The 27,744-nt window shown below is 45.1% G+C and overlaps 1 protein-coding gene across 1 annotated transcript in view; it reads right to left on the bottom strand.

Moving 5' to 3' along the window:
* Positions 1-27,744, bottom strand: part of LOC135478327 (serine/threonine-protein phosphatase 6 regulatory ankyrin repeat subunit A-like) — a gene marked incomplete at its 3' end in the record, with an annotated part of 202,200 nt that overhangs the window by 32,380 nt on the left and 142,076 nt on the right. Inside the window, exon 24 of the mRNA XM_064758602.1 lies at positions 23,115-23,213. Within this exon, the coding sequence (XP_064614672.1) occupies positions 23,115-23,213 (99 nt within the window). The remainder of the gene's footprint in view (positions 1-23,114; positions 23,214-27,744) is intronic.

Raw genomic sequence — 27,744 nt, 5'->3', positions numbered from 1 at the left:
CCCCTTGTCTAGCCATTTACCACACACAAACGGTTTATTACAAATAACAAACAAATCATTGTAAAAAACACATTCTTGTAAGTTCCTGATATCAGTCTCTTTACCCAGGAAAGCTTTTGTGCAAATATATAATAGTTTTCAAAAGAAGACACATTCTAGCGACCATTTTTCGAATCTTACATTATTGTACTACGTGGAATTTTATCAGGCTCATTATTCCAAATAAAAGCAAAATATTTGTTTCGGAATTCCTCTAAATGCCACACCAGCTGCTTTGGTGGACAGCTGAACAATTGATTCCGCCATGACAGCATCATTGATTTTAAGACAGGAATTCTCCCCAGAGGAGTGAGGTCTCTTTTAGCTTAACATTGCATCATCTGGTCCATTTTTTAAACTTGTAATTTCTTTTCACCATCTCTTCCAAACTAGTACTAAACTCTATTCCCAATAACTTGAAAGTTTTTTGGGACAATCTAGTTTTGCATTGTTTTAGTGTACTTTACTACTGCCTTTCATTACTGAAGTCCAGATTACTCTTGGTTTTGAAGTATTTGCTTTTAATTCAGAAAAGTTTGCTAAGTGATCTAGTTCTACTAGACAACAATTAGGACTTCTTTCTGAACCGTCAAGGAAAATAATTGTATCGTCAGGGTATTGGGTTAATAGATATTGAATTAAATTTGATATTATACCTTTAACATTATCGTTTTCTAGAAGCATGTAACTTAGACTTTCCGCACACATGATGAAAACATATGGAGAAATGAGATCCTTGTGGCGTCAGCACTGTCCTACATCAAAGAAACCAGTCGAGAATCCATTGACCAGCACGCATGATCTACTCTGTGAATATAGGACTTTAACCCAACGAATAAAGGGCTCCCCAAAATTCAAAAAGCTAAAGACTCTCAGCATATAATTCCAATCTAATCTGTCAAATCTTTTTCAAAATCTATTGTTACTAACATTCCAGGGAGATTAATAACCTCTGCAAAGTGGTGATGTCGTATACTAATCGGGTGCTTTCACTAATGTAGCGTCTAGCCTTTCGGATTTTTATCAATTAGAGTTGACAATGGCGGTTTTAAACAATTCGCCACCGCCGCAGAAGAAATTTTGTAAGGCACGTTTAAGAAACATATAGAGCGCCAATTTGATAAGATGTATCTGTTTTTCCCTTCTTTTGAAATACAGTTGATTATACACTGTTGCTGTGTTTAGGATAGTATACCATGTGTATATGCATAATTTAATGAATTTAGAAGATAAAAATGTACTTTTTTAATGATGCGAATAATTCCTCCCTGGTAAGTTCCCCTTCCATACTGAGCTTCTGGTTGTCTGACAGTTTCCTTATATTTTCTACGTCTAGTACGCTTTCCAAATCTAGAGAAACTACATTAGCCTCTGTGTATAACTTCCTACAGTATTGCCTAAAATTCTTGAATATTTCTTGGTCTGTCAAAATTGTTCCATCCTTGTCTTGGGATTTTGTTATTGATTTATTTAAGCATTTCTTTTGTTCCAATTTTAGAAAATATTTATTTGGTTTTTTCCCCATATAAAGTCCAATCTATTTTAGCTCTTTTCTTTATTCGTTCCATCTTTTTCTTTATTTAATTGTGTTAAACCTTCTTTAGCCAAATGAATTTTTTTGTAAATGTTCCCTTTATTCCTGTTCCTCAGAGCACTGATCAAACACATGTTACAGATTATTTTAGGTTTTAGAAAGATAGAACTCATCTGACATGCGTTGTTTTTTAAATAAAAGTTGAGTATGCAACTGTTTTGTCCCTTAAGTTTAAATAATATCTTCTCAAATAAAAATTGTGCATTTAATGTTGTATCATATTGGTTTACTGTGTTCATAATTGTGCCTTTATTTCTGTTACAAAATCTATGTCCTTCAGTAATGAATTCTTGAATTTCCAGTATCCCTTTCCCCGTTCAAGATTTGAGAATTTCAGCTTTAGAGCAATCACTGAGTGATCTGACTTGTAACTTATATTTATATCAGACTGTTGAACAGAATGTAGCATATTTCGTCAGATAAAAAAGAAATCTAAACGCGGCTGTTTCATGGGAGTGGACTGTCTCCATGTGTATCTCCTCAACTTTACACTGGCATCTCTCCAAGGATTGACTATCTTTCTTTATTCTTAAAATTTCTAATTCAAAATTATTTCTAAATAGCACTGCTACTCCTCTGGAGTTACTTTTGTAGGCAGTATAACACACTTTGTATCCACACTCTGAGACAATCTGCCTTTCTATCTCATTGTTGAAATGGACATTTTGTAGACAGTAAACTGAAAAATCTTTTCCCTTTAGATATTGAAAAACATCCAACTGTTTGGATATATTATTTCGCCCCTGACAGTTTACTGGGGCAATACTTAAGGCATAATGGCTTACATTATAATTTTCGAATCTCGTGTAACATGGATGTTTATATGTTAATATATTAGCTGTTGGTAGGTGACATTCTCTTATATCAAATTTTGATGACAATGGTTGAATTTTAAAATACAATGGGTTACTTGAAGTAAAGATAGTAAAACATCAGGTTAGGGTATCTTCAATAGATGTTGCCTGTAACTTAAACGGAGAAGCTCCTGGTTCCAACCTTTTACAATTTATTAGGAAAAAAATAAATAAGTAAAGAAACAAATATTCAGAATGACATAGATGGACGGAATAAAAAAAGAAAGAAACAAATATCAAGAATTACATAGATGGACGGAATAAAGAAAGAAAGAAACAAATATCAAGAATTACATAGATGGATCGAGTAAGAGGAATCACTTTGAAATATACTGACCTTATTAATTTTGTAAATGCCCATTTAATTAATTCTAGAGGTAGAAAACTGTAATTGTACAGAAACTGTCTTACGTAGTACATAATCTTGCAATTAAATTTGGGCAAAGAAAAACTAATCTTTAATCCGCATGTTTAAATCTACCAGAGTGTAATGAATAGAACCACAATTTTAGTTGATTATAATAATAATAGAATATAAAGTTTTATAGCAATATTGGTATTGCCTAAAATCACTTCATCAATATATTCACTTCATTCTCATTGTCCTTAAAGAAATCAAAAACTTAGGAAAAACAAGTTTTACTAGGAAAAAACTGTGCTCTGTCTCTTGCACTCCAAGAAGCGTAGACCACACAAAGGCCGCAACATAGATGGCACTTGAAAATGAAGTAGTAGTATGCAGAGTATAGGTTCTGGCACCCCCCCCCACCCCCTTTAGGGGCCCTCTCCCTAACAAATAGAGGCTCCCAACCCCCATTCCCTGAACACCCTCCCCCTGGCAAATAGGGGCTCCCAGCCCCATTTCGAGGTGTATACACACTATAGGTTCTGGCGCACTCTCCCCTTGGGGTCCTCCCCAGAACAAATAGCGGCTCCCAACCCCCATTCCCTGAACACCATCCCCCTGGCAAATAGGGGCTCCCAGCCCCATCTCGAGGTGTATACACACTATAGGTTCTGGCGCACCCTCCCCTTAGACGCCTTCCCAGCCAAGGCGTACATTGATATGAGGCGACCTAGTTGGCATTTAACAGATAAGGCGTATAGCCTATCTGGTGGCCGGATGTGTTGCACAACAGGGTGATTCAGCTGATTTTCTCCACAGGATAGGGCTTAAACTACGGGTTTTTATGAAAAATAAATGTGACAGTCTTTTTCAGCGTGTGAGAAAGGCGCTGTATGTAAGGGGTGTATTCATATACTGCGTATATAAGGGGATGTTTGCTAGCCCAAATCCGGGTTTGGTCTCCTGCATATGTAGTATATGAATACATTACCTGCATATACCGCTGGGCTCTACGCACTTCTAAGGAATCTCTGCAAGTTTCGACAGTTTCGGAGGCAGAGAGACCTTACCAAGGGGTGTTGTAGATGGCCCAATGGTGGTGGAATGTCTCAGCGCCAATTAAACCCCCTAACGGTGGGTCGCTAGCGCAAAAAATCCGGAGCCCGCCGTTAGGGTGGAGATTAATTGGTAACAGGTTGAGCTATAAACCAGGCCTTTTGCGTTTTTGGACCATGGGTTCGAGCCTCACTCTGGGCAGATTTTTTTTTACCCCCGGGGCCCTCGAGACATAGCATGGGGGTTGCCCTTGTTCCAAACAAGTTCCCCCTGGGCACCTCCCAGAACATCACTCGGAAAAAGCGTTTTTCAGCTCTTGCCGAGCTAGTTTTCGGCCGCGATCTATAAGCTGTTTTTTCGTGCTTTCATCGATCTCTACGGCATTGAATACCTTACGAGACTTGGCGCGTATCTCCTGCTTCAGATCAGAGTAGTTCTTGAGCTCCTGAACGATTTGCTTGAACTCTACGTCTGAAATAACACCATCAGATAATGCCGTAGATACCTACGCACGGATGCTGTTAAGTTTGGCCTCAGCCAACAGCTGTATATCGTTATGTTTCTTGGCCTTTGCGTGAAGCCGGCGGCTAACGAATTTTCCGGCGACATTTAAGACACCGCAAGCTAGGGCCGCAGCTTCCATGGCCAAGACAGCAGGGGTTGCAATTATCGTTGTGAGTAGCCCCACGCCAGCAACCCCTAGGCCCAAACCGGCCGTGAGCATGGCTGAATCAAGGGCCTCGGCGGCCAAGACACCGCGCCGGTACTTTTTGTACAAGGCCCGGCGGAGATCTCGCTCAGATTCAAGCTGCCTCTGTATTTCGCTGATATACTGCGGGCGATGGGCGTGCGCCACGCCCTCCGGCGGCGCAGTCGGGGACAAGGGGTTTTCAACCATAATCGTAGGCAAGGAGTCTTCATCCGTGATCGTCGGGTACAGTCGTCCCATATTGCCCGTCCTACGAATCAATAACGTCGGTTAGCTCTAAATTGTCATCGGGACTACTAAAACGAAAGCGGCGAAGGCCTATGCCGCACATTAAATAGATTGCATCGAGATTTAAAACGCCCCCTGTGACGACTCGTTTATCCTCGAGAGAGCTCCGGATGACTGGATCGCCCTGGGCCGGTAATTTGATCATAAGTCTTAGATCCTTTGTATCGTGCTCCGCAGGCCACCTTATTTTCAACTCGGTAATCAAAGTGCAACGGCGAATGCACGCGCCAAGTATGAGGTCGAAGATAAGTATAGATCCAGGGTTTAGTTGTAGTGCGGCCTTAAAATCGGTTTGCGCCGTAAGACGCACTGGCTCTCCCAGCCCCGACATTAGTACGAAGCGGCCTCTTCTGTCCCAATCTAGATAACAGCTGCCGGCTGGTACGTACGACACGAAATAGGTTCCGGAGTTGAAAACTTTTTTCACATCGGCTATAGTGGCCTGGACCGACATCGGGGTCACCTTCACATCTATCAACCAATCGGGGTCGAGAGCTCTGGTAAGAACAAAGCGGTCTTCAAAGCGAATTAATGAGAGTTTTTGTTCTTCATTCACCTCAGACGGCGACCTGCGCTCTTGTCCTGCAGTGGATGAGACATCTTCAAGGGAAGCAAATGTGGCAGGTTCTGCTTGCTCCGCCCACGGTTGTACTTGCCACTTTGAAACTGGAAGGCGTAGATTTTACCTTCCTGGCCTTGAAGTTCGAACTCCGAAACATCTGCCAAGTCGCTTAAAGACAGGCACGCAGACCTGGGACCGGCTGCGTCCACCATACTCATTGTATTTCTAGGGTAGCACTGAGGTACCCTACATTCATATACTTGCCGTCTTTGTCTGAAAATGCCACGGTCAAGTGCGTTATATAGTCGGCGCGCAAGGTTTTGTATTATGGGTTGAGAAATGAAAACGTCTTCCCGCAGTTAATCCCTTCACCAGTCACGGCGATGGCTTTAAGTAGTGTGGAACCGCCACCGAAATCTGAGGTTATTCTCACGTTTTCTGAGGTGCTCAGTTCATCTAAATGCACGAAGACTTCTTTGTGTGTGACCAAGTTAGGTAGCTTTTTACCCTCCACAGTCACCCCTATGGGCGTCTTCCCGTCGGGGAACCCTAAGATGGGGGCAAGCTCTTGGAGTATTATGAAGGCATTTCTAGAGAGGGTAAGGACTAAGCGGCCCGTGGCTTCATTCAATCTCAGAGAAACTCAGGCGGAATATGTCCTTGTCCAGCGTACAGACATTGTAGTAGCCCGTCGGCACGTCAACACGTTTGCCCTCAAGCAAGAAGCCCACTCCGGAGGGGATATTCACCCAGGCTGGGTAGAATGTTATCTCGCGAAGGGCGGTTTTAAGGCGGCCGTCAAGGTTGTTAAGGGCATGAGGCAGCGTGTGCTGTGCCCCATTTAGAATGTCAGTCAATGTGATGAACATCTTAGCCACGATGAACAGCGAGGATTACAGGTTCAATAGAGAGGCCACTTACAAGGCCGGGGCATTTCATAGTATCCAAACCCACGCAGAACAGCTCATGCGATTTGACATCTACATCAATGAAAAGAAGGCCTTTCCAGTCCAGTTCATAGATGTATTGGCCAAGTACCGGCTGCCAAAGATAACCGACAATGAAATTGTTCGGGCCTGGAACAGCAATCCTGTGCAATGTTGGCAGAACCAAGTGAACTTCGCGGTCTGGTGCGCAACCACGGGCTGTGGCGTCGTTGCAAAAGACCATCTTCTCGCCCCCGACCAACGAATAAGGGCCCTGTACACGTTCCATGTGTATTACCAAGTTAGGCGGATCTTGGAAGAGATCTAGGCCCCCCTGCCGCAAGACAGAGCGTGGGTGACATTCAAAAACCCCTACGACGAGAGGGCCTGTGAGAGGATTTGTAAGGAGTTCCGCGTAGATGCGCACACAGACTGGAGGCGCAAGGGGGGGGGGGGGGGGTGAATCACGGCCTCGGAATGGCATATTACTATGTCATGAGAACAGGCTACAGCCCCATTGCCGATGGGACCTTCGATCCGAGCAGGATGTCGTTCTCTAGAAAGCCTACAGCGCTCCATGTCGACAACATCAAGCAGGACGCCAAGGGGGCTTGGGCGTCGTTCATTGTCGACAAATCCCTAGGATTCACGCAGCCGGGCGTGGAGCGCCTAAACGATTCCATCCGAACAGAAGTGTGGGCTGTCTTTGGCGCCTAAGCGCAAACAAGGGCGCGTATTCTAGGCACGGGCACAGCCTTCGACGCGCAAAAACAGTTTGCCGCGAACGTTGAAGACGCCATTTCCTCTCCGATCGACCTTCCGTCTGCAATCAAACGCTACCAGGACGTGCTACAGTATGCCGGGAGCGCTGTAGACTTTGTGTATGGCATAGGCCTATATATGGCCCCCAGCAACATGCTTCTGCAGATCGGCTATGTGGCGAACTATAACAACAAAATCGTCGTGGCCACAGAGGACCAGAAGCTAGGCGCTAATGAGGGTGTGAACGCTAAAGTGCCACCCACTTTGCACAAGCGCGCACCTTCCCACGGGATCGTTGAGCCACAAAAAAGCGTCCCACCACCCACCGCGAGCGTTGAGCATGTTGCAGCCGCCGGAGGCAAACAAGAACCCCTATTTCCAAAGCAAAAGAATCACGATGCGGAGAAGACAGCCATCGTCGTCGCTGGGGTTGGTATCGGCTTACTGCTGCTGTGAACTATGCGTCAAATACCTGCGAACAGCCACGAGCATTAGGCCACCTACTGCGACGACTAGAGGCCAGACATTATCGGCCAGCCACCCAGCCGCTTTCCCGAGAAGGTTCAGTAGCCAGGACATTATACTGCCGATAATAGCCAGAATCGCAGCGGCAGCCTTCCCAGCCAGCTTGCCAAGGGCGCGCGCCAGGGACTGGAGATGCTTTTTCACCCATTCTTTAAGACCACACCCGTCGGGTGGAGGTGGCGTTGGCTGGATCCCCCCGCCGGACCCGCCAGTCAGCGCCAACTTTATCGCTGGCCCCAGTGTCGAGATCGCCATCCCAATTGCCGTGAGAATGGAGACCACAGTTATTCCCTGCTCCCGGAAGAGGGTGCGGACGCGCTCGGCCAGAGTGGTATCCTTGTGTACGATGCGATCAATCGTCTGCTTGATGTGGCGTATTTGCGTGCGCAGGGCTTCGGCCGTTAAAGAGGCTGCTTCGAGCCGGGTCACCCTCTCGTCCTCGAGATTCCTTATCCGGTCTGCGATCCGACGCCGGGAGAATTCATCAGTGGCCTCCTCCAACTTCTGTTTTTGTTTTGCGATGTCCTTATCGAGACTTGACAGCTTGGCGAGATTATTCGCGTGTTCGCCTTCCGAGGTCTGCAGTGTCCCCAGAAGTTCTCGGATGGAAAGAGGAGGGTCGTTTATCGTTGAAAGAGCCCGCTCGACCTCACTATCCGTTAAGCTTGTTTCCATTATGCGGACAGCATCAGCGGCCTTTTTCGCTGGTTGGTTTAAATCCTTTAGCTCCATGGTATCTGCCTCGGCGGCCGCGGCATCGACTTCTGAACTCGCTGCAGGGCTCTCCAGGGCTGCGACTGCTGCCGGAGGAAATGATGGCTGGCTTGTCTTTCCCCAGTTTTCAAAGCTTATTCCGAGCAACACCAACCCCTCCTCTCTGGGCGAGTGTTGAAAGGGCTAGCGGTTCACCTGTGTTTATGCTGGTGAGGTTCAGATCGGAGTATTTCTTGAGTCGCAGACGCCCTTCTTCGTCAATCATAAAACCCGGGTAATAGGGCTTGGGTTTGGTAACGTTAGGGTACTTCCTCGCCATGGCATCGTAATATTCATTCACGGTGAACACTAACAGCCTTCCATCTGGGGATTTGAGGTCCACATCCAAGGTTTGTTGCTCGGGAACCACCCCGATCTGGACATCACCACCTGCACGGAAAGTGGTCTGTTCGTCGTCGATGTTCTTGTCCTCTTGGGCGTCGTCGAACGCCTGGTCACCAATGTCAATGTCTGCCATAATCTTCGTATTGAACATTGCAAGGTATACCTTCAGTACACACAATGGATACATAAGGACGCACGCTAAACCCCTTCAGAACACTCCGTAAGCCTCGTGGGGTACAAGGTGTACGGCAGTCCTTGGCCGTCACCAAAAACCCGAGTACGATCGACCAGAATCAACAACTCTTGGTCCGCTTCCCCAACCTCGGCACAAATGACGTCATTGTGCCCGGTACCGTGCGCTTGGCCTTCTCGATCGCGATCATTTCATCCGACCCGAACGCCACAGTGGTCGGGAACCTCGGACGCGCAGTAGTCAAGAAAACCACGATCAGAATCAGCGGGAATGAGGTAATATCCATCGACGACTCTGATGTGTTTCATTGCTATGGCGACTTATGGCTGACCTAAAACGAACGGTAGAATGCGGCCTACCAAGGCATCGGCAGCGAAAACATGCTTTAACTTCGAGTCGGAGCGGAGGACGCAAGTGACGACGATCCTGGAGAAATTGCCATCGCTCGCGCCTTTGGCAGCCGGTTCCACATCCAGCTAGACTTTGAGCTTCTAGACAGCCACATGGCATTCTACCAGAGTGCCTTGGCCGACCGATTGGAGTACGAACTGACGTTCAACGATTACAGCCGGGTCATACAGACAACAGACGATGCCTACGCGACTTACACCATCCACAACATCAACCTGGAGTTCGATATGGTCACCGAATTGGAGCTCGCTAGACAGATCCGCACCCAGTTTGTCGGGGGCGTCTCCATACTATATGATCGTGTCCTCCGCCACCGAAAGTTTGTGAAGGACAAGTCTGATACTCTCTGGAACATAAACCTGAACAAGCCCGCGAGAGCAATGAAGGGCATCCTCATGCTGTTTGAGACTAAAGGAACCCCATGGAGGAGGAGGTTGGAATCCTTCTACAACCCGAAGATCACCAAAGTAGAAGTCAGAATATAAAGGGTCCCCAATAAGCTGTACAGCCAGGGCATGCGGGCGTACCAGCAATGGAGGGAGGTCCAGCTTCGCCAGCTCAACCCTACCGAAGCGGAACCCTGAGGTAGCCAGGGTCGTAAAATACTTAGGCCTGGCAAACGTTTCCCTGGAAGAGTTTTTGACGCACAAGCACGCCTTCTGGTTTGACCTTCGGCCAAGCGACGATGACGAGCTGCATGGCAGTGGGAGGCGCGTTCTGAACGCCAGCGAGGGGATTACGATACAGGTGACAAGAGAGAGAGAAGATCTCTCTTGTAAAAAAGTGTGAGTTACGGCATCGCAAAACTCACCAAGTAATCCGAAGTAACTGTGCCGGACTCACCATCGAGCTCCTCGCCGTATGGCAGGCACGATCTTAGTAGTGAGGTGGTTCTGCGCACGCAAATACGCCGCGATGATTAACATCTTTTTTGTCGCAAATCTGTTAGAGGGCTGCTAGAATACCTTGATGACATGGCTAGTAAGGTGTCTGCTGGCCTGGCTAATATCTACTACAGCCCTTGTGGGTACTGGAAGGGCCGCGCGGCCATCCAGAAACTTGCCACTTCGGCCAAAGTCTCCGAAGATGTGGTCCGGTCCTGGCTGGAAAAGCAGGCTATCTGGCTGATATACTTGCCCCGTCCCAGAAAAATGCCGAGGCCTATGTTCGATGTTTCCACGCCGAATGACATCCACCAAGCTGATCTTCTATTTCTACCACATGATCGGCGAGGCCGGAAGCTGTATAAGTACGCGCTGACAGTTGTTGATGTCGCTTCTCGCTACAAAGAGGCGGAACCTCTGGCTACCAAAGATTCCAAAGAAGTCGCCGATGCTGTCACTCGCAGTTACAAGCGGGGACCCCTTCGATGGCCGAACCTTATCCAAGTTGACCCTGGACATGGGTACAGTGAGCCAACTGCTGGACAAACACGATGTCACAGTCCGCCGAGGCCGCGTGGATATCCACCGAGACCAAGGCATAGTTGAGAGTTTCAACCGTACTCTGGCTGAGCGGCTCTTTGGACATCAGTACGCCAAGGAGATGCGCCTCCCTCCCGAACATCGGTCTACTGAATGGGTGGCTCGGCTGCCCTCTGTTGTGGCCGCTCTGAATAACCTGACAACGAGACTGATCGGTAAAAAGCCGAAAGACGCCATCAAGGCACAAGAGGTGCCACATAAGCCTTCCTCGACGGTTCCAGGTCGTCCCGTTGGACTTGATGAGCGGAAGATCCCCGAGGGTGTTGGTGTTCGTTATCTCTATCAGTCTGGAGAGCTGGAGGGCGGCCGCCGTCGCGCGACGGATCCTGTGTGGTCTCTAGAGATATATCGACTCGGGCGCTCTGTCACAAAGCCTAATGAGCCCGTGCTGTACTGTCTAGACGATACGTCGGATGGCCCGCGACGGGGCTTCGTTCGTGGGGAGTTGCTTATAGTGCCTACCGATACTCAGCTTCCTCCGGATGGGGTTCTACGGCGCTAGTAGTTGTGTAGAGGATGAGGATGTCCATCCCAGCCCATCCTGCGGGCGCCGCATCTCTATGGCCGTAAGCCAGGGTGTGGACACCATCTTCGGCGATCCAGCGCTTACTATCGAAGGGGGACAGTGAGACCTGATGGTGCTTTCCGTAGATATGGTGGCGCTCTAATACCGTGAATGTCCATACCGTGACGGAAGATCTTCTTCTCGAAGAGGGCCTCTTTGTACTGCTTATGGCGGATGTGCTTTTCCACAACACCCTTTTTCACGCCGTTGGCCTTCTTTATGTTGGCTCCGCCTGCCTCCAGAATGAAGTACATCTTGGGACGCAGACCTATGTATTCGGCGATCGGCCGCCCCGCGCACTCGTCCTTCATTTTCCCTAAGAAATTCATATTTGCTCCGCTGTGCAGGGGGTGGTCTTGTGGGTAATCTGAGGTGTCGTACAGGTTTGCATTCTCAGCCATATCCCTATAAACATCATCAGTCTGAATCTCGAGTAGCAGACTATGCGTGTCAGTGTAGAGGAGCTGGCAGCACTCTCCGTACTTTGCCTTCATGTGGTTGTAGTAGAAGTCGTGCATCAGGTGCTTTGAGAGATCTAGAATGCTCATGCCCACGTAGTTAGGTCGGTTTAGGACTAGACGGGTCTTGTGCATCTGAATCGCTGCGAGGTCATCATCAAATATGTTTGCCCGTGCGAAGCTCGGGCTGGCTATCAAGCGTCGGAGAATGTCGTCTTCTTGAGAGCGTATCAGCTTGACGTCCAGACCCTTCCAAAGGTTCTCCATGGTTTTTCCGAAGACCGAGTTGTTCATTAGCTTGTACAGGTCCTTCTCGAATTTACTCGCGGCCGTTTTTTGGAGCTCGGTGTTCATCCTGATATAGGGTTCCATCCAAGGGCTCTGGGCGAATCTCAGGGCCCGGTGAACCTTTGTCAGGCGCATTCCCAGAGATAGATACAGCTGTAGGTTCCGGTAGTGGAGGACTTTCCTTGTTGCGGAGGTTGGGGACCAGCTCTTCGACCTCGGTAGGCGCTTTCTTGCCTAGAAGGCTGTGCTGATAGTCTGACATCCACTCCTTCTGGACCACCAGACGGTCCGGGGCTAATGGGTAGCCGTTATGTGCGTTATGTAGGTCGGCCGGATACTCTAGGTCGGCCTGGAGGATGTAACCGGAAGGACTGTCGTGGGGGTAGTTGTTGTTAGCCCAAGAACTACGGGGGAGGAGAGCAATACCAGAACAGTGACGGCAGTTTGATGATTGACACGTAACCAGTAAAATAAGGCAATTGATTGAATGGCCTCATTTATTGTTTTTTTTTTTACTTTTTAACCCACAAAAGAATTATTAGACGTCACTTGTAAAAACATTGCGTTTCCTCTGCGAATGTGAACTTAAGGCATGGCGTTTGATAAAAGTTGGCAGTACACTAATTTACATTTAAAGACTGCAGCTATACACGATCAGAGACAGTGTGTACGACAAAAATCGATTGCAAACGATAGCTTAGAATATCGCAGTTTTGTTACATGTAATGCAGACATTGTTAAAACGTCTCAGTTAATCACCTGTTTTACAGAACACCGGCATATTTGCAGTTTTATCATTGCATGTCATTTGAAGTGACAGCAAATTGCAGGAACCTGGTCCATAACTTATCTTTGTTTTGGTTTGCCTTGGTTGGCATACCTTCTACGTTGTGAACATAGCTCAAGATATTGGAATACTTAAAAGTTTAATAAGTAATCCGTCACAGACAGTTCACTGAACGTCAACAATAGGGAATATACATGAGGTCTAACACCAATTACAAACTCGTGGACCGTGTATAGTTTGCATGTAGAATGGAAACAAGTGTATATAAATTAAAACTGATTAGAGCTGTTAATAGGAGCTTGATGTTAATTTCATAAATGTCATAAAAGTGATTTTTTCATGCATCTATTTGCCACGGTTAATGCCCTTAACGCCTGTTTCAAACTCTATTTTAACATCGCCTGTTTATGTATATATAGCATGAATGAGCATATGGAATTACAGCAAATTTGATACACATAAACATTTTAAAGTAAAAGATGATTTATGTTGTCGTCGATACGGAAAACCAGTGTTAACCCTTCTCAAAGATCTAAGTTCCTGCTGAAGAGGGCTAAACCGGTCCTTCTCACCACGAGACGACGCCGTGTCATTTCTTTCAACATTTTTTCAGTTCTCGTTCATCTATATCTTTGGAAATGTTGCAAATGGAAGGGTGTATTTCAAACATTCGGATTCTAGTTCTATATTGGTATGTTTTGAGCATAAATTAACACGGGCAGTTTCATTTTTTTTTGTTTCAGTATTTTTGTTTACGGCTGGTTCGTGAATACGTATCTTCATCCCTAGATGAAGTGTTCTACTGTGTACAAAACAGACACGACCAGGTGCAAACTACTGGCGTAAACAACCACACAACTGAACACCTCGAACGAAAATAGCAAACAAACAATGACACATTAGTACAGAAAGACAGTGAGTGAAGGTTAATAAACAATATCTGTTTTTCTTACGGTAATCACAGTTGTATGTAATGCATTGTGTTTGAGTAAAGAGTATAAAGATAAATAGCGTTAAAACATTTCCAACTACGAAAACCACGAATCTGATCCTGTACGTTTACATCAGTGTAATTACCAACAGGAATCGGTAAAAAATTTTTCACCAACCCCCCCACATGGTGTAAACATGGTATATTTCATCAAAAAACAGACCAAGTCCCTCAATTTCAGCACCCCAATACTATTTATATATGATAGTAGCTGTGAGTCCATTCCACAGAACATCAAGACAAAGCTTCTTCCGTGATGTTTTGTCATCACCCTTAAACAGATATATGGTTAAAATATATATAAAATCTTATTAAATCCTCTTACAGATATGCAAAGACTTATCTTATTTTAAATGTTGACATCAGCATCCCGCTCGGCAAGAATACGAACAATGTCCACATTACCACGTGATGACGCGACGTATAACGGTGTTTTCCCATCCTGTTACATATTATAAAGGCGAGAACTCAGTGGTAGCCATTGATATGCGGCAGGTATGTGGTATGGCTGATGGCAAGAGCACTCAGTCACCGGCTGAACATAATAAAAGAGTCGTATCGCAATTGTGAAAAAGTGATTCTTAAGAATACTTCACTTGCACGACGGCGACCGGCATTATGATGTGGGATGCGGTGGGAAGATCGGGTAGAGCCCGTGAAAAACCCACGACTATTCACAAGGTGCTAATATGCAATGGAGAATGCGACCAGAGAAGTAGCCGACATGAGATATGTACTGACATTCTGATGGCTCTGCCTGCAGGGAGCCTTTAAGCAGTTCACTTGTGACAACTACTCAACATGCCACAACAATACACAAAGTCACGTATGCTACGTTAGATAGAAAGACAAGAAAATCAAAATTCAGGACCAGCAGTTGCTAAGAAGCACGTACAATATTAGTTCCACGAGTGAAGCTGACGGCTGATTAAGCGATGTACTAGAGTACCGAGAACGTCTGTATTCTAGGTACTTTAGTACATTGTCAGATTAGCTGAACCACCACGTGCGGCTAGTCCAATGTAAGTGTTGGGAAGATTTGATTGTTAAAGATTACACAAACAATTGTACATGAATTAATTGTTACGACGAACTTTAGTTTCTGACACACGTACGTGTGGCCATAGTTTCGACAAACTCACGGATCCAAAGTGCATAAAACGTGTTGAAGATGGCAGATAGTCCTCGAACACGAGATGACATGCACTTTTTACGACACACTTAAATGAGTCACCATGCTAGCAGATGACGATTTGTTTTAAAAACCGAGAAGAACTGTACCGTCTTCCCTTCTTCACAAGCCAGAGCAATGTGTTTCCGAATTAAGTTTCAAGACGACAGACTCTGATAGATTTTTTATTTTAGTTTGAAGCTAGGTTATTAGGTGGAGAACCAGAACCTGTAAAGGGATGGCTCACGTTCCTTTCTCACAACTATGATCAACTGTGTCACAATACTACGGTGGTTGAATTTACTCCCTGGAAAACATTTTTTTTTAGGTTTCTCTTCAGAATCTCGTCTAGAGGTTATCGTCTTCCATGAAAGTGTTGTACTTGGTGAAGCAGAGATAGAAACCAGTGAACAATTAAAAGAAAAAAAATCGTGGATGTAGACAAAAATTAATTGATGATTAATTTTTCGTTATTATTCATGGATTTTTTGTAAGTAGTCAGCGTTTTATTCAAACCTGTGCAAAACGGTTTTAGCATCTAGTCTTTTGCTGTGCTCCTGTTTATTTATAACCAGCCTTTGCTTTTAATGTTGCTTACACAAATTTGTTCTTACTGTTAGAAGTTAGAAGAACAGCAATAGGACCCATTTCACAGACCTTGGGCTCTCGTTGTCGTTAGCCCACATGATGATATCCTGTTTAACTGTATGTTTACAAAAACTTCTTTTCAAATATGATTTTAGATTCCCCGGATATCTCTTCATAAGAGAAGACGGAGTATGTGCAAGTAGAGCGAGTGAGTGAGTGAGTGTTTGGGGTTTAACGTCATACTTAACAATGTTTGAGTCATATGACGACGAGGGAATCCTAAGGGTGTATGTAATGTGCCTCCTTGTTTTTCTCCTCTTTTATCTAGTGCTGCGTCACTGAGACGACTTACCGAAGGCAAGTAAGGCTCCCCGCCCGAGCCATTATACTGGTACGGGTCAAACAGTCGTTGCACTATACCCTTCATGCTGAACGCCAAGCGAGGAAGTTACAACTTCCTCTTTTAAAATCTTATGTGTGACCCTGTGCAAGTAGAATATTTATGTATGTATGCGTGGGGTTTAACGTCGTACTGAACAATCTTTCAGTCGAGGAGTCATTACGTTTTTGTAGGACAAGTCCATGGCCTGTCAGTCACTGAAGTGAAATTACCCTCATTTAAGTCTATTGAATCACATTTTTCCCCGAGAGTGAAGGTCAGTGGTATGCCCATGAATGTTCTAATCTTTTATCAAAAAAAAACCATCTTCATGTCAGCACAACTAATACTGCGCTATATATGCTTCGTCATCACGCATGCGTTACTGTACACAAAAAAGTGTTCAAAAACCAACTCTTTCCACAGCCAGTGGAACTGCCGTTCGCTTGGGGATTTTCAGCCAATCATTACAAGTGTGTATTTCCTTCTTCTGGTGTAAATACATGTAAGCTGGCATCCGATTCATTCTTTGACAACACAGTATACAACTGCAGTTATGTCACGTACTTTATCAAAACGAACTAGCAATGTACCCTGTGTTGTTGTTTCTCCAATACTTTCCATCATGCCTATTCTGTCTCAAAATGACCGTTCGAAAATGACTTGTTAAAATAGCCTTTAACAATTGGATGTTCAGGGAGGTATTGGTCAAGCTACACGTGCACTGTAAAATGAATTTTTATTCCATATATACTGAACAAAAATACAAATGCAACACCCACTATTTTGATAAAATTAACTGCGTTATCAAATTTTTTTGCAATACCGTTATTAAGGGGGACATAAAATGGATTTTGGCCAATACACCTCCGTTACTGATGGAAACGGACAACCGATGGTAACCTGATGAGATGGTCAGTTGTGACTTGCGGAATGTTTTCCCACTCCTGGGCCAAACGCAACTTCGCGATCTTACACAGGCATCCAACTGGGGACAACTCAGGTGAATACCCTGACACGCGGTGGGCGGGCATGCGGGCGATTACCTGTCATGCCGAATTCTTTATGACTTGTGCCGAGACGACCAATCGTTGGCATGCCCATGGCGCGCTCTCGTTGGATTTGTGGCTGCTTAGGCATCGCGCGTTTTGACAGAACTTGGACTGCACGGGTGGCCTTTTGTACCAGCTGAGGGCGAGGAGTGCCAGGGAAGACCTTACAGATCACTGACCACTACAGATAGGGCCACACCTTTCCGACGGGTCAAAGTGGTGAAAAGGCTTGCAATCGACAAGAGTTTTGGAGACTGGAATGTTCTCTGTGTACGATTTTTCTCTTGGCCAGTCCTCGGCACTATAGTGACAAAAACCATAGAATTATCTAGTGAAATATTGCAACAACAGGTGTTCAGTTTATATTTTTACTCAGTATGTATACACCGCATAATTTTTATTACAGCTGCTTTTCAATGCTGTGTTGTTTTGAACTCCTGTCACTATAAAAAACTAATGTGCCTGATTTGCAGACGAGTGCTACATATCTATTAAGGAATGTTCACGGTTTTGAAAAGTTAATATTGTTCAGTAAATCAAGATAGATGTTGAACATCGCTAGCTTGATTTAATGAAGATGGTAAAACGCCAGACTATAGAGATTTTAATCCCTTATTTCTTATTATTTGTACCCTGTATAGGAAACAACAGTAGCTGACGCAAATGGTAGAACCATGCATGATGTTATCCAAGATAATGGTCATGATATAAAGGATTGGAATCAGTACACCACAAATCATCGAAAAGATCCTGCTAGCCGTGTAGAGGCCACACCCTCACAGTGGATTTAGTGACCAGTAAATGGTATGTAGGGAAACTTCGCCTGTTTGTGCGCAAATAATACGTGAAGCCATTAGCTCAGCTTAAGTTAATATAAAACAGAACCGAAAACAGCACCATTTCATTAAATGGCATCATGTCACAAAAATGGATGTGGCAGTTGCAACTCGCCCTAGCATTACATACTCAAATTCTAATGCCTGGATTTAAATAATCAGACAGATCGCCATTGGTTCTGCGATTCGCGAACAATAAACTTGGATATTGTATGGCCGAAATGACTAAGAGCTCAAAAGCAAAATTATGGTTTAAGAGATCTGACTGCATATGTGTTAGTGTTGATAAAGTAGTGCAGGACTACATTTCATTTATTTATCTTTCATTTATTTATTTGTTTATTTATTTGATTAGTGTAATAACATCTATGTGAAATACGGGGAAGCCATATATTAGCAGTGTATAGGCACTCCGAGGAGTACAAATTGTGCCTCCCTTTTGGTAGACCTATATCTGTTCTCATATAAATACGACTATATGCAGAATAAGGAGTAATCCTCACCGGGCCAGATTTTTCTCATTGTCTAAACGGTATATTGATAATCTACTGGCTTTAAACACTCCGTATATAACAAAGGCTGTGAAAGATATATATCCACCTTCACAGGATTTAAAGGAAACCACAGGCTCTCCAGGTGTTACATCTTATCCGGACCTATATTTGTAAAACGCATTCCTCTCTCACAGACTTTACGACAAGATGGATAGTTTCAAGTTTGACATTGTAAATTATCCTTTCTTGAACAGCAATATACCGAAGGGTCCCGCATATGGAGTGTACATCTCCCGCCTTATGGCATTTGCTAGATCCTGTGCGTTGTGTGATAATTTCCATCAACGTCATAAGTTTGTACTGCAAAAACTATTGTGTCAATGTTATTCCATCAAACGCCCTCTCTTCAATTTTTTTTTGTGTTTTACAATGAGTACAACTCTGTTGTAAGGAAATATGGACACAGCGTGCAGAATCTCTGGCGCTCTGCTTTATATTGTGTCTTATTCCCGCCTGACTGGCGTTTTACGCCGTACTCACGAATATTTGACTTAAACGACAGCGGCCAGCATTGTGGTGGGAGGAAACCGGGCAGAGCCCGGGGGATAGCCACGACCATCCACAGGTTGCTGACAGACCTTCCCCGGAAAGGGAGGCCAGCGTGAGCTAGACTTGAACTCACAACGACCGCATTGGTGAGAGGTTCCTCGGTCATTACTCTGCACTAGCGCGCTAACCAACTGAGCCACGGAGGCCCCACCCCTAACACTACATTTAGGGGTAACCCTAAACGATATTCAAATCCCAGTTGAGATGTTTATTTTGAATACTGACAACTTGTAAATTGAAATGATATACGATTTGAGTTATGATTTAATTCAATACTCTCCCGCCGTACGTGGGATTGTCTGTCAGCAGCCTGTAGATGGTCGTGGGTACGTGCCAAGAGAGACTTTAGAAGGAAAATTGACAACCCGAGGGCACCTGTGCTTCAACGGGGTCGCACTACAGCCAAGTTTATACAAAATCGTTTGCGCGCTGCTAACGCTGGACCGATTGCGATACTGGCTGTGTGAATGGCTACGTCGAGCACAAGTCCAACATAACAAGGCGAGATCATAAACAGATATTTTGACTCAAGATTACCAGCAAAATACGGCTTTTGACGTCATGGTCTCAACTGAGATAACTTCACCTTAATCACAATGAACACATATGGGATGCTCTTGGAAAAGCCCCAGGATGTTCAAGAGTTGGGCGCCATTTTGGTACAGCAATGGCTCAGGCTGCATAATGTTGTCTTGACCGGTGTTAGGCAGTCAATGAGACAACGTTGCCTTACTGTTGTGAATGCGATATGGGAGCATAATAAGCAATGAGCAATCTTCTAAATGACGACAAACTAAACAACATGACGCCCTGTCATTCCTTCAACATTTCCTGTTTTCTTTGCTCTGTATTTTGGGAAATGTTTGAAACGGCAGGGGGTGTTTCGATTGTAGTTGTATATGCGTATTTTGTAAACACAAAGAATTATATAAAGAATACAAAAATAAATATCATTAAAACATTTCGAACCACAGTGTAAACGCAATCAGGATTCGGTAAAAATCAAACCTCAGCGCTTTAACTCATCTAGATCGTTTCATCAACCCTGATTTTGAAGAATATGCGCTAACTGGCGTAAAACGAATAACGAAATAGTTTGGTAGATCGCTCCTTGATTTGTGTTTCACTCTCAATCTGCATATGTTAAATTGCCTGTTCTGTTGTAATGGAGGGAAGAGAATATTTACTTATATATGTCGTAATGAGACGAGCATTGCGGATCATTGGGTGGTTTCCAGTAGCCTATACGACAGTCTTTCTGCGTTCTCCGCAGAGGGTAGGTCAGGGTCACACCACCTTCCCTTTTCAATTTCTCCTCGATAACACTATTCCTCACCATGCAATAAAGTCACTGAGAAAATAAGATGGAACCATCTATTGGTACCTATCTTTAAGGACGAATTAGAATCACAGCGCTGCAAACGCAGTATAGTAAGTGCTACTCAAATAATAACCGATAACGTCAACCATAGCTTAAAATTATGATCCAGATTCTATAAGTGCTGCAGATAGCTTTCAAGAGAAAATTCGAGCGCCTCCCTCACAATTCAAGAACAAGTGGTATAACCGGGAATGTAGGCCACTGAAAAGAGAATGTAGGAGTAACTTACGGATACTTTGAAAGGATCGCTGCAGTAGTAATTTTCCCGTATATATTCGTATAGCGAAAGTTTAAATCCTGCATACGATTCAAAAAAACTCGTTTCAAATCACGTCAACAGCAATCCTTTCAAAAATCGGTAAATGCCAAAATTTTTTGGTCCATACTCCGTGCTGTTCACTCCTCGAATCATAGTAATCCCATACCAAAACCTGAACTACTTAACTATTTTATGACCTGTTTAACGTTAACGTGGGTAAAGATAACGCATTTGATCAATATGAAGATTTAGAAAAGTTTGAAAATAATGACATCGTGAACAACGCAATCTGAGAGGAAGAAACTGCATTTACCATGAATTAATGTGAAGTTAGTAAATCCCCAGGCCTGGGCAGTCTCACTGGAGTAGTTTTTTTTTAAATCTAATCTCCATTATGTATGTCAAAAATGCTTAAACTGTTCAACCATGTATTAAACACAGGAGAGTTCCCGGAGGTTTGGAGTTTGGGTGCTATTGTTCCCTACTTCATGAATAGCGACAAGAGTGATCCTAGTAATTATAGAGGGATTTCGCTCTTAAGTATATTTGGTAAATTATTTACAACAATTATAAACAAGAGACGTACAGATTGGGCCGAGCCAAAAAGGTTTCGACTGAATATAAAGCAGAATTTCGGCAAGAGTAATCGATATCGGACAATATCTTTTCCATCTCGTCATGTATCCTAAAACATCTCAGTAAATCCAAGGAGAAATTTTACCTCGCATTTATAGACTTTAGAAAGACTAATGATTTAGTTAATCGCAAAAAACTGCTGTATTCGGTAAATTCGGTGAAAATACTAAACATGGAAAAAGGGGGGGAGGGGGTCTTTCAAATGTCTCAAGAAGAGTGTTTATAATGCTGTGAAAGCTTGTGCCATTGTTGGTCAGATTTAACTGATGTATTTGCGTGAGAAGTCAGTCTACGTCAAGGCTGTATCTTAGGCCCGTTGTTATTTTTGTTATTACTAATCACTTAAGTAACGATGCATGTATGTGTGGTAAAGATGGGGTTTAACTATTCCCCGATTTTACTCATATATTTATGTCGCTTTTTGCAGATGACATAGAGCTTGTATCTTACACTCCCAAGGTATTGCAATAGCAACCTAAAACAAAGCTTGATCGTCAGAAATAGAGCCTCTATGTAAATTCAGATAAATCAAAAGCTGTATTCCTTTAAGGTGGTACGTTGGGTAAAAATGAAAATGGCGGCTTGGGGCAGACCCGATGGAAATCGTAACATCATGTAAATATCTACGGGTGGCATTTATTTGTTCCTTAAGAGAGGGTAAATCTGTAGAATAATATGTTGCGTCGCAGGGGTAATGGGTTCTTACTGAGGTGTTGCGAACCATGTGCTACCTTGGTGACATGCCATAACGCAGTATTTTTTAATCTGTTTAATACCAAAATATAGCCTGTACTTACACACGGCTCCGCCTTATGGGGATTCCAAAGGTGTGAAGTGCAAGAAAGAGTTCAATATTTAGCATCCAAACATATTTTATAAACAGACAAATGCACCCCCAACATGCTGTCTCTTGGAGAATGTGGCCGATTTCCTGTGTTCTGTAATAGCTCTTCAAAATGTGTTCGGTATTAGTTAAGAATTGTTAGCTATACTGAAGAGAGATACCCCCAAAAGACTTACAGTATGCTGCTTCATCTGGACTCCCAAGGGGAGCGTAATTGGACTACTTCTCTGAAGGGAATGTTGTTCCGCCTGGGGTTTGGATAAGTGTGGGTTCCTCAGGGATTTGGGGATGTAGGTCTTTTCTTAAGAATTTTCGTGAACGACTGCAAGATATGGACAGGCAGGAATGGTCTGCATCCCTCAATTTGAGCAGTACATATGATCCCTACTGTGATTACAAAGTCCACTTAGAAGAGGGAGCATATCTAACAGATCACACTTTAGCCTTGTATAAAAAATTTTTGCTCAGTTCCGGACAGAAATTGACAGGTTTCGAATACCACCCGAGAGTTTAGATGTTATTGGCATGTGTTTCTCTGATATGGTTGGAGCTCACTTTCATATAATTTTTGTATGTCCTTGTTATGAGAATCTTGCGATTATTGACCCCACAACGTATGTGTTGACGGCTGCCTATGAATGTTTATTTGGATGCGTAGATGAAACTTTAAGTGTACACGACAGAACCGACCAAGTGCAAACTACTGGGAGATAGAATCACACAAATGAACGGCTTAAATGAAAACGGCAGTCAAACTATTAGTGAAAAAAGAGAAAGCAGAATTGAAAAGACATTGAGTAATTGAGTAAAAATACGTGGTAATATCCAGTTACAATCAGTGTTTGTAACTGTGTTGTGTTTAGGGTTATGAAAAAAATGCAGAAAATAAATAGTGTTAAGAAATTCCGTAGTTCTAGGGACCCACGTACCTGATCCTGTACGTTTATATCAGCGCTCTTCCCCACCAGTAGACGTAGAAGATCCATACTACCACCTGACGCGGCCAGGTGTAAGGCTGTTTGTCCCATCTGTGTAAACACAATCGGGAATCGGTAAAACGTCACTTAAAAACTACACAACATGAAATAGACCCTAAAAAACTGAACGTGTTTCACATTTTTTCAACTTGCATGACATTTATATTACAGTAGTTGTGCGTTCATTACACAGAAACATGAAGACAAAGCGTCTTCCATTACATGCTGTCACCACAGTTAAACAGGTATATGGTGATTTTTAAAGAACAAGTAATCAGAAATTCTCGCACAACAGAAGTTGGAAACTATCTTAGATGTGCTAAAGTCGAACGCACGAAGAAAGGCAGAGTGCAAAACCCTACATCAGTAGTATGCAGAGTATAGGTTCTGGCGCACCCCCCTTGGGGCCCTCCCAGAACAAATAGAGGCCCACCCCTTAGGCGCCTCCCCAGCCAAGGCGTACGCGTTTATTTACAAGTCTAGCCTACATACACACATTGATATGAGGCGACCTAGTTGGCATTTAACAGATAAGGCGAATAGCCTATATGTAGGCCGGATCTGTTGCACAACAGGGCTTAAACTACCGGATTTTATGAAAAATGAATGTAACAGTCATTTTTCACCGTGTCCTCGTTTGATAAGATCCAGTATTTTTTGGAGGATTGGAGATATTGAGTTTATGCGGAAAAGTCCTTCCAATTTAGCCCATGTTTCGTGGGTCTGGGATACAGCTCAGTCGGCTGACAGAGGTGGGAAAGGCGCTGTATGTAAGGGCTGAATTCATATACTGCGTATATAAGGGCATGTTTGCTAGCTCAAATCCGGATTTGGTCTCCTGTATATGTAGTATATAAATACATTACCTGCATATGGCGCCGGGCTCAACGCACTTCTAAGGAATCTCTGCAACTTTCGACAGTTTCGGAGGCAGAGAGACCTTACCAAGAGGTGTTGTAGATGGTCCAATGGTGGTGGGATGTGTCAGCGCCAATTAACCCCCCTAACGGTGGGTCGCTAGCGCAAAAAATCCGGAGCCCGCCGTTAGGGTGGAGATTAATTGGTAACAGGTTGAGTTATGAACCAGGCCTTTTGCTTTTTTGGACCATGGGTTCTAGCCTCACACTGGGCAATTTTTTTTTTACCCGCGGAGCTCTTGAGACATAGCATGGGGGTTGCCCTGGTGCCAAACAAGTTCCCCCTGGGCACCTCCCCAGAACATCATTCGGAAAGAGCGTTTTTCAGATATTGCCGAGCTAGTTTTCGCCCGCGATCTATAAGCTGTTTTTTTTTGTGCTTTCATCGATCTCTACGGCGTTGAATGCCTTACGAGACTTAGCGCGTATCTCCTGCTTCAGATCAGAGTAGTTCTTGAGCTACTGAACGATTTGCTTGAACTCTACGTCCGAAATAACACCATCAGATAATGCCATAGATATCTGCACACGGATGCTGTTAAGTTTGGCCTCAGCCAACAGCCGTATATCGTTATGTTTCTTGGCCTTTGCCTGAAGTCTGCGGCTAAAGAACTTTCCGGCGACATTTCGGACACCGCAAGCTAGGGCCGCAGCTTCCATGGCCAAGACAGCGGGGGCTGCAATTATTGTTGTGAGTAGCCCCACGCCAGCAACCCCTAGGCCCAAACCGGCCGTAAGCATGGCTGAATCAAGGGCTACGGTGGCCAAGACATCGCGCCGGTACTTTTTGTATAAGGCCCGGCGGAGATCTCGCTCAGATTGAAGCTGCCTCTGTATTTTGCTAATATACTGCGGGCGATGAGCGCGCACCACGCCCTCCGGCGGCGCAGTCGGGGACAAGGGGTTTTCAACCATAATCGTCGGCGCGGTCGGGGCCATGGGGTGGTCATCCGTAATCGTCGGTAAGGAGTCTTCATCCGTGATCGTCGGGTACAGTCGCCCCATATTGTCCGTCCTACGAATCAATAACGTCGGTTAGCTCTAAATTGTCATCGGGATTACTAACAAGAAAGCGGCGAAGGCCTATGCCGAACTCTAAATAGATTTCATCGAGATTTAAAACGCCCCTGAGACGACTCGTATACCCTCGAGAGAGCTCCGGATGACTGGGTCGCCCTGGGCCGGTAATTTGATTATAAGTTTGAGATCTTTTGTATCGTGCTCCGCAGGCCACCTTATTTTCAACTCGGTAATCAAAGTGCAACGGCGACTGCCCGCGCCAAGCATGATGTAGAAGATAAGTATAGATCCAGGGTTTAGTGGTAGTGCGGCCTTAAAATCGATTTGCGCGGTAAGACGCACGGGCTTCTAGCATCTGCGACGACGTGAGTATGAAGCCGCCTCTTCTGTCCCAATCTAGAATACAGCGGCCGGTTGGTACGTACGACATGACATAGGTTCCGGAGTTGAAAACTTTTTTCACATTGATCACGGTGGCCTGGACCGACATCGGGGTCACCTTCACATCTATCAACCAATCGGCGTCGCGAGCTCTGGTGAGAACAAAGCGGTCTTCAAGGCGAATTAATGAGAGTTTTCGTTCTTCATTCACCTCAGACGGCGACCTGCGCTCTTGCTCTGCGGTGGATGAGACATCTTCAAGGGAAGCAAACGTGGCAGGTTCTGCTTGCCCCCCCGTAATCTTTTTGCGTATGTACTTGCCACTTTGAAACTGGAAGGCGTAGATTTTACCTTCCTGGCCTTGAAGTTCGAACTCCGAAACATCTGCCAAGTCGCTTAAAGACAGGCACGCAGACCTGGGACCGGCTGCGTCCACCATACTCATTGTATTTCTAGGGTAGCACTGAGGTACCCCTACATTCATATACTTGCCGTCTTTGTCTAAAAATGCCACGGTCAAGTGCGTTATATAGTCGGCGCGCAAGGTTTTGTACTGTGGGTTGGGAAATGAAACCGTCTACCCGCAGTTTATCCCTTCACCAGTCATGGCGATGGCTTTAAGTAGTGTTGAACCGCCACCGAAATCTGAGGTTATTCTCATGTTTTCTGAGGTACTCAGTTCATCTAAATGCACGAAGACTTCTTTGTGTAAGACCAAGTTAGATAGCTTTTCAACCTCGACAGTCCCCCCTATGGGCGCAATCCCGACGGAGAACCCTAAGATGGGGGCAAGCTCTTGGAGTATTATGAAGGCATTTTTAGGGAGGGTAAGGACTAAGCGGCTCGTGGCTTCATTCAATCCCAGAGAAACCCCATGCAGGCGGAATATGACATTGTATTAGCCCGTCGGCACGTCAACACGCTTGCCCTCCAGCAAGAAGCCCACTCCGGAGGGGATATTCACCCAGGCCGGGTAAGAATGTTATCTCGCGAAGGGCGGTTTTAACGCGGCCGTCGAGGTTGTTAAGGGCATGAGGCAGGCGTGTGCTGTGCCCCATTTAGAATGTCAGTCAATGTGATGAACATCTTAGCCATGATGAACAGCGAGGCTTAGAGGTTTAATAGGGGAGGCCACTAACAAGGCCGGGGCATTTCGTAGTATCCAAACCCACGCAGAGCACCTCACGCGATTTGACCGGCTGCCAAAAATAACCGACAATGAAATTGTTCGGGCCTGGAACAACAATCCTATGCAATTATGGCAGAACCAAGTGAACTTCATGGTCTGGTGCGCAACCACGGGCTGTGGCGTCTCTGCAAAAGACCATCTTCTCGCCCCCGACCAACGAATAAGGGCCCTGTACACGTTCCATGTGTATTACCAAGTTAGGCGGATCTTGGAAGAGATAAACGCCCCCTGCCGGAAGACAGAGCGTGGGCAACATTCACAAACCCCCTACGACGAGAGGGTCTATGAGAGGATTTGTAGGGAGTTCCGCGTAGATGCCTACACAGACTGGAGGCGCCGGGGGGTGAATCGCGGTCTCGGAGTGGCATATTACTATATTACGAGAACGGGCTACAGCCCCATTGGCGATGGGACCTTCGATCCGAGCAGGATGTCGTTCTCTAGAAAGCCTACAGCGCTCCACGTCGACTACATCCAGCAGGACGCCAAGGAGGCTTGGGCGTCGTTCATCGTCGGGAAATCCAAAGGATTTACGCAGCCGGGCGTAGAGCGCCTAAACGATTCCATCCGGACATACGTGTGGGCTGTTTTTGGCGCCCAAGCGCAAACAAGGGCGCGTATTCTAGGCACGGGCATAGCCTTCGACGCGCAAAAACAGTTTGCCCCGAACGTTGAAGACGCCATTTCCTCTCCGACTGACCTTCCGTCTGCAATCAAACGCTACCAGGACGTGCTACAGTATGCCGGGAGCGCTGTAGACTTTGTGTATGGCATAGGCCTATATATGGCCCCCAGCGACATGCTTCTGCAGATCGGCCATGTGGCGAACTTCAACAAGAAAATCATGGTGGCCACAGAGGACCAGAAGCTAGGCGCCAATGACGGTGTGAAAGCTCACTTTGCACAAGAGCGCACCTTCTCACGGGATCGTTGAGCCACAAGAAAGCGTCCCACCAGGATGTTGCAGCCGCCGGAGGCAAACAAGAACCCCTATTTCCAAAGGAAAAGAATCACGATGCGGAGAAGACAGCCATCGTCATCGCTGGGGTTGGTATCGGCTTACTGCTGCGTTAAA

This window comes from Liolophura sinensis, chromosome 11, assembly GCF_032854445.1.
Source record: "Liolophura sinensis isolate JHLJ2023 chromosome 11, CUHK_Ljap_v2, whole genome shotgun sequence".
Taxonomy (NCBI): Eukaryota; Metazoa; Mollusca; class Polyplacophora; order Chitonida; family Chitonidae; genus Liolophura; species Liolophura sinensis.
Note: the sequence above shows the minus strand (reverse complement) of the source record. Positions and strands in the feature narration are given on the sequence as shown.